This window comes from Clinocottus analis, unplaced genomic scaffold, assembly GCF_023055335.1.
Source record: "Clinocottus analis isolate CAN_PGR_092001 unplaced genomic scaffold, fCliAna1.0.p SCAF_1, whole genome shotgun sequence".
In the NCBI taxonomy this organism is placed as follows: domain Eukaryota; kingdom Metazoa; phylum Chordata; class Actinopteri; order Perciformes; family Cottidae; genus Clinocottus; species Clinocottus analis.
In genome coordinates, this window is record NW_027175820.1 from 14,402,472 (window position 1) to 14,410,897 (window position 8,426).

The 8,426-nt window shown below is 41.1% G+C and overlaps 1 protein-coding gene across 1 annotated transcript in view; it reads right to left on the bottom strand.

Annotated features, from left to right (window-relative positions):
- The window catches only part of kiaa1549lb (KIAA1549-like b), a 52,935-nt gene extending 45,509 nt beyond the window's left edge, over window positions 1-7,426 (bottom strand). Inside the window, exon 1 of the mRNA XM_068583782.1 lies at window positions 7,036-7,426. Coding sequence (XP_068439883.1) covers window positions 7,036-7,228 — 193 coding nt within the window. The 5' untranslated portion in view covers window positions 7,229-7,426. The remainder of the gene's footprint in view (window positions 1-7,035) is intronic.
- Between the last annotated feature and the right edge of the window lie 1,000 nt (window positions 7,427-8,426).

Sequence of the window (8,426 nt, forward strand, 5' to 3'; positions counted from 1 at the left end):
ACTGTGGGTGAAACACGAATGTTTCAGAGACATATTGTACTACAAACTACCTCCATCCTTCGGGGTCTGGGGACACTCTGTAGGGTCACTGCTGAATAAGTTGTGTCCAAGACTGATGTTGGTTGTTATGAATACATTCTGAAAACTAATTTTACTGTCAGGGTATTGCATGTAATATTGCATATAAACTGTAATAATAAAATAAACACTGTTGTGCATTAAATCAGAAGAACAAACTTTTTTAGATGTCACACACAAACTCTTGTAAGTTGGTGGATAATTAATTTTGCCGACAATTCTCAATGTCTATACAACCCAATTAGAGCGCAAGAAAGAGGGGCATACTCATATTTACATGACAATATAAAACTGCTCTGATTGTGGTCATGAGAATTCTCACACTAAAAAAAGGGGTCACAGACTAACAATGTTCCATTCATTGCTATTTTCTATATTATCATTGACTCAGATGAGTACATAAAATGTGCAAGAAGTTGCTGCAGACAAACTCTGGCACTCTCAACAGCTTTTTAGCTTATTTTAGCTAAAGGTATTTTTGTTTGTTTTAAACCACAGACTTAGTCTGTAGAGATAAATGCAGGTTGTAGGCCTTATCCGACACACCTTACTTGTAAACCAACAAATTGCTCAGTAATGTAATGTGGGGAAAAGATCATATTTTGAACAACAATACCCTATAAAACCTCATACGTTGAAAATATTGCCATCAAAAATACCATTAATTTAGAGGTTGTAATCTACAAAACAGTGTTCCCACCTTTTTTCTAGAGCTCTTTTCTAGGACTTATCCAGAAGATTTCCACTGATGAGCTGTTATGGGAATAGTATACAAGTTTGCCTTAATACAAATCTAGACTAAACTTTACATACTAAAATGTATGTTTCAAGTTTAGAATCAAGTTTGCTAGGATAATAACTAGTTAATTATTATTATTATTATTATTATTATTATTATTATTCATTTTTAGTTATTAGGCTCTCATTGTTATTGAGGAACTCTAAATCTACTTTGCCTGAAGTATTTTACTCTTGGCTCAAGGAAAATAGATGAATGTTGAAATAATCTCCAGGACAGCACAAGATTTTCAAGAAAATTTCCATTTGTTTTCAGTGACTTGAAATTGGACAACACTTTTTTTAGAACACGCAGGAACCCTGTAATTTAAGTGTAAATATTATATCAAATACAATTGTGAACGGCGAAAGACCGAGCGATCTCTTTACACATGGGTGAGCGGCTAACGTCAACGAACATCAAAACCTTTTTCTGGCCGAAACGTGTTTTTGTTTGCTAGTGAAGAAAGATGAAGAGCTAGCAACGACACACCAAGATGTTTTGTGCCAGCTAACATCACATATGTAAAGTACAGTTATACTGTTTCAGGAAACCACGATCAGCTTGGTGTGGAGTTATTGCACTGCCGTCCAGCGGTCCAAAATTGATAACCGCAGCTTAACTGTAAGTGAGCTGCACATTTATTGCATTACAGTCAAAATCCATAAATCAACAGAATTTACAGAGAAGCTAGTGTGTGTTGCTTGTATGTGTGTGTGTGTGTGTGCACACATTGCTGCGAAGCATGTAACATTTTGAATAATCAATGTAAATTAGTTTGTCAGTGACCTAAAATTCCCTCCTCCAGTGGTTCAAAGGGATTAGCTGAAAAGTCACAGTCCACAGAGGCATCGGTGGGAAAATGAAAAGCAGCTACTACACTTAGCAGATCTGTCTAACACAATAGTAAATAACCACTAAATATTATACAATGACCCTGATACCATTAAATGTGGTTGATGACCGACCTCGCTCTCTCTTTTATGCACACCAAAGACCTAATTCCTGGTTGGATTCAGCCTCATTCACTGCTCATAAAAAATATCTCTCTTTCATTGTCCCTCAAAAAATCTTCAATTTTTAACATGCACGTCTTTCTCTTTCCCTATAAAATCACTCAACGTTTCAGAGAATGATACTAGATCAAACATAACAAAAACACCAAAGCCATGTCCTATGAATTACACTTTAAATACAATGTCAAATAACTTTTAAATATGTGCTGACACTGATCACAATTTATTCAAAGGTTAGTTGTCGGGTTTGAATTTTGACATATTTCATGTTAGTGTATTTACACTTGAAAACAGACAGATAAGCAATCTCATAATGTTTAACAATTACTGCTTTTATATATTGGTCACTTCGGTCCACCTTTTTGAGAGATTCAACAGACGCAAAATGTGTTATGTATTCATTCAAAAAGATGAGGTCACGTCTAAATTTCCCAGGGAATCGGGTCTTTAATGCCGTCTTCTGTCGCGGTGTCGTGTGCTGTGGCGTGATGAACGACGGCCTTGTGAGAAGCAGTGTAGTGTATTCTCAGTGTGTCCCCATAAATCGCCTGTTGTCCCTTCTCAAGCAGCAGCAGAGCCAAGTCTTTTTGTCTGCCATCAACCTGCACCAAACAGCCAAAACACAGGGAGACGAAAGAAACCGAGAGGCACAAAGGTACAGAGATACTGGAGGGAGGGACACACGCACACACACACACACACACACACACACACACACACACACACACACACACGCACACACACACGCACACACACACGCACACATGTGCACACACACACACCTGATTGCCAAACAGGCTTGTAATTAGTATCTTGGACCATATGCGTAGCATTATCCCCTGTATAGTTCAGTGCTGTCATTTCATTACATCTGTGTGTTTTATTAGTGATCCTGCTTTGTTCACACCAGTGAAGGAGAAATTACGGCAAACCTTTTGACTTTCTTCAAGAAAAAAGGATCCTGTGAGAAAATGGTAGTAGAGATGGATAAAAATGTATGTTATTTTCTCTGCCAATACTAACAAACATACATGTGCATGTACATATATACAAATGTATGTATGTATATATATATATATATATATATATATATATATATATTTATATATATATATATATATATATATATATGTATATGTATATATACATATATATATAAATATATTATATACATACATACAGGCATATATATATGTGTATATATATATATATATATATATATATATATATATACATATATATATATATATATATATATACATATATATATATATATATATATATATATATATATATACATATATATATATATATACATATATATATATATATATATATATATATACATATATATATATATATACATATATATATATATATATACATATATATATATATATATATATATATATATATATATATATATATATATATAATGTTGAACAGAGCTCACACGGTTTCTCTCACATCAGCATAACATACAAAAGAAAACAGATGAATGTCTGTGAGTGGAATATAAACAATTCTGTAGCTTTACTTTTCAATTTGATATCTCAATCTGTTTGTTTACAAAGACAAATGTTTGCTCCACGACTGAATGCAAATCAAATACAAGACTCAGCTGAAGCTCCACCTGAAGAGACACCATCTATCTTGACTGTGCGCACACGCACAGACGCACAGACGCACAGACGCGCACACGCACACACACACACGCACACACGCACCTTTAGGCCTCTGACATGCTTTACCCACAACATAATTAACTAATGTCCATTAAATCACTGCAATGAGGTAAAACAGGGAAATCGTGTCCTCTACTTGCTTCTGAAAACACAGAGCTCACATAGACAGGTCATCAGACCGATGGTGAGTCATTGTTGTTGTTTTTAAACCCAATTTCTGGAAGTCATTTTAACATTAACCATTGTGACAGCCTTTTAAAAAGGCTAATCTAAGCAGAGGGACAGAAAACAGCAAGATGCTGAACCCACAGAACAGGAAACAGAGGGAAACCACAGAGAATGGTGTGATGTGCAGCTCCTTGTTCAATTGTTACAGTCATTTTACGGCTAAAAGCCTTAGACCGCATTGTAAATTACTAGAAACGTACGGGCATGTCTCTTTTCAATTAATTTTTTAACATAAAGTGATGACTGGCAACAGCTCAGGGATTGCATCTCATACAGCAGGAGGTCTGCGAGGTTAACCCCTGTTGAAACCGAGCTGTCAGCACTCAGCAGCAATGGACGGGCTGTGGTAGTAGGAGTAAGCTGACGTCAGAAGAAAGTCATTTGGTTGCGGGAGGAGGACCAAAGGAGCCTTTGCTTGGATCGCTCTGCTGCGGGTCCTCGTGCTGCTGAGCATAATTTAACCAGCTGTGTTCATAATAAAACCATAAACAAGAAAAGAAATCCTGCAGGTGCACTAACTGCATGAAAAAGCCTCATCTTTGCAGCAACATTACTCAGGACTCACACTGCCCTTTGCGCTGCCCTCTCTACTTTACTGGTTGTTGAAGGGTTTGAGGGTGGAAAATGTTTTTTCTTGTTGGACAGAAATTGGCATTCCCATGGTAACGACATGTTGTACAGGAGGAAGCAGTTAGCAGTCAGGAATATCACCAGCTCAGTCACTGAGGATGATTTTCATTCACTAAAACCGCGCACACACACACGCACACGCACACACACACACACACACACACACACACACACACACACACACACACACACACAGCAGTACAGCCCGAATGATACTGGATTTTTGAGGCTGACACAAACATTTAGTAGTTCAGGCGCAGCCGACGTGAGACTAAAAGTCAATGCCTGACTGTATTTTAATAACTGTATGAAGAGACATGGAGGAGCAGTGAAAACTTAAACTTTGTAATGTATTATTCATCATTGTTGATGTATTGTCTATTGTGGAAATTTACTGGTCAGGCTGAAATGCAATTTCCCCCCCAAAGGTATATTTTGATGTATGGTTAATTAGAAGAAGACGTTCTGGTCATCATTATACACATTCTTATCCCTAGGAAATCAACCCAATACTCCTGCTCTCTTTTGCCCCAAATTTGAAATGTATATTACTCACCGGAAAGGACTCATTGCATTAATTCTGTAAATGTGACTGAATTTGGGCACACCGTCACTGAATGAAAGCACCTGGTGGAGGAAACACATAAGCGGTGCCAGAGAAACCTTCATTCATGTGCATTAGTCACATCATAATCAATACTTGATCCACCTGATAAGGTCAGTATCTGCGGCAATACCAATTCAGTACATTGGAATGGATGCATCCATAATTCAATGAATAATGTATTAAAGATCCAGAGGGAACCATGGAAGGAGATTTGGCATGAAGCAAACATTTTGAATAGTATTCAAATCATTCCTGAACTATAAATGAAATCCAATTCTAAACTAAGGCAGAAGTCCACGCGTTCATTCAAGAGCCGCCACCTTACAAACAAAAGAAACACTGTGACTGCAGGAGGTTTTTTTTCGGAGCTTTACAAACTCCATGTTTCAAACCAGAAACAGCACTGAACAACAGCATACTAATGTAAACATTCAGACAACCAGTTGAAAAGCCAACAGTGACAGCTCCTTGTGTCTTGTCTCCTATACACTTTATACACACATTCATGTGCGTTATTCTGTGTAATCGCTTTAATATATTTTGTACCTCATTTAGTTTTACCTTTTATTGTAATTTGGTTTGTAGGAGGACAGCAAAATAAGCTTCTCACTGTACAAGTGACTTTGTTATATGTGCACATGACATTACAAATATCTTGACTCTGGTAAATACTAAAAGTATTTCTATGCATGTCTCACCAAATATGTAACGTATAGCACAGGTGGTGCTGTCGTTGCTGCTGGGCTCATGTGTTTAAGAATGGATGTGCTGACTGTGAAAAGGGGGAGGTGGAGGCGGTAGGGAGGAGCAGGAGATGCTGCTTCTGTAGCAGTGCATCAGCCGAGGTGAGACTTCAGCCACTACATCACAGTTTGCAGACTGAAGGAAGGTGATGGGGCAACTGTCTTACACACACACACACACACACACACACACACACACACACACACACACACACACACACACACACACACACTTAACACTTGCACTAAACATCTAGTTTTGTTCTGATACCAATGTCATAGTGGTTTAAAGCCATCCACCCTGAGGTGGTGTACATAGTCACATAAAGGAGAAAGAAAGGCCAAAGCAGTACACAAGCAGAGACTAATTGTGCTTTGCAGCCAAGCCTTCTCTCCAAGCGTTCATGGTTGAAGGGCAGCTATGTCGGCAGATCTTACCCCAGCTGCCTCTCACACCGTCAGACACACGGACCTCTAGTGGGCTCGTGTGTGTGTCTGTGTGTCTGTGTGTGTGTGTGTCATTAGTGCTGACCCAGATGCTCTGAAACACTGACTGTCCTATGACTGCATTACACTCCCAGAATAAAACTCCCTGAAGCTTATTACACAGAATAGCAACGTTTAGTAACCTCCCTCGTGGAAATGCAACCAAAATGAAATGCCTATTGCAAAACAAATGCGAGTGAAGTTGAGATGGGAGACAAAGTTGAGGTCAAGACCGCTCATAATGAGTCCAGCTGCGGGGGAGAAACAGCTGGTTCAAGGTACGTGCAGTGCATTGTGATCAGAGACAAAAGAGTTGACTAGCATCAAGCTCAGGTGGAAAGATTTGTAGGTAACAGAGTGACATCAAATACAAGCAAATCCTGCCCATCCAGCACCAGCACCATCCCTCACACACCAGACCACTGAGGGGAATGGAGCCTCCGTTCGGACATTCTTCCCGACTGCGCCAATTTCAATGCAATAGCAGCCTTGTACACGGCACAGCAAACGCAAAGAGCCTGGGAGATGCATGGACCACGTTTGTTTTTGCTTTCCTGAAACAAAGCAAGCGGCGGAGCCGTCCACAAAGCCTGTACGGGATTCGTGCACTCAGCATTAAATGTGCAAATTGCAAAACGCTGTCTGCTTGAAACAAAAGACCCAATTCCCACCCAATCTGTTCCCAACTCATCACTCGCAGTGTGGTTGTGACAGACGCTGCTGCAACACATCGGCATGTGTTTCGTTGCAGCAGATATATCGGCGTGCGTGCGTGCGTGCTCACCCTCTGCGGCCACAGCGCACCGGACGAGAAGCCAAAGCATCCCCGCGGACAGGAGACAGTGCGCGAGCATCCCCGGCGCTGCGGTCCTCGAGCCCGGGTCCGTCCTCCGCGCCGGGCGCCCACCGGGGTCCGCTCGGTCGGCTCCCACCACTTTGGGGTGACCCGTCCACCCAGCTTTCAAACCGGGAGCCATATCCTGTGGATACGTTGCTGAAGTTTCGGTCGTAAATAATACATCGGATCAATCCTGGTGCGTGAACGGGAAGCGCGGCGGTCCCGTCGTGGTGTCCGGGGCTGGGGGGATGGGAGGTGGGGGGAGAGTTGGGGGGGGGGAGCGGCGTTGAAGGGAAATTTAGAAATCCGCCCTATCGCTCCGCTCCGCTCCGCTCGGTCCACCCATCAGCACCGAGTGGCGCAGGGAGGCGCGCACACTTTGCCAAAGGTTTGACATTTCGCTGCTGGCGGTGAACTGCCTCGCGCAGACCTGCTCAAGATGGATGACAGACACTTGGGTTGGCTCGGGGGACGTTTCGATACAGATGTTAAGGACATGGAAGCTGTCGGGGATTTTGATTTACACTCAAACACCCCCCTGGTCAAACTGAGCGAATTAGCCTCTCTGCTGTTAATTGTCGGCAGAGCGGAGAGGCGAGCAGTCAGTAGGACGACCTCTGCTGGGTGGATGGTGCCGAGCAGACCTCCATGTGAAGCAGCTTACATGCATTTTCCTTCTTCGCGCATAGGCCTCGGCATCGTATTCAAAGGGGCCAATTTCTGTAGTTCACTCCACTGTGTCCTTGGCTGCACTGCTGCCGGCATATCTGCTACTGGAAAGCCCGGGAGGGACCGTGGTAGATCACCTCATCCTTTCCGCCACCAGATGGCAGCATTGACCCAGAATCAACTTTCCGGGCCCCGCAGTGTGGGCTCATGGAAGATAGACCATGTAGAAAACAAGACAACCCATTTTGACAAGAAGTCACCACAAACGATGTCTTCTGTTACTAATCTGGAGTTTTGGTTTACACTGCAGGCTTCAAATTATCCACTTTACTCATTTGAGACGTTGTGAGTTAAGCAGCAGTTCTGTGGGTCTTATCAACAAATGTTATCAGCAAATCGGGTTTGCACGATTAAAATGAAATTGTGGCATAAGTTTTCAAATTTCCATATATTTTTCTGTAATGCAGTAATGGTGAGTAAATTAATCCATTATTCAATTGGCAGAACATAAATCCATAAATTTGTTGATCAGTTAATCCTTAAACTATTTATTTAAACAAAAATACCAAATATTCTCTGGTTCACCTTTTACAAATGTGATGCTATTCATAGTTTATAATTCATAGCTGCCATCTGAATCATCATAATAATTTTTGGGGGCATTTTTA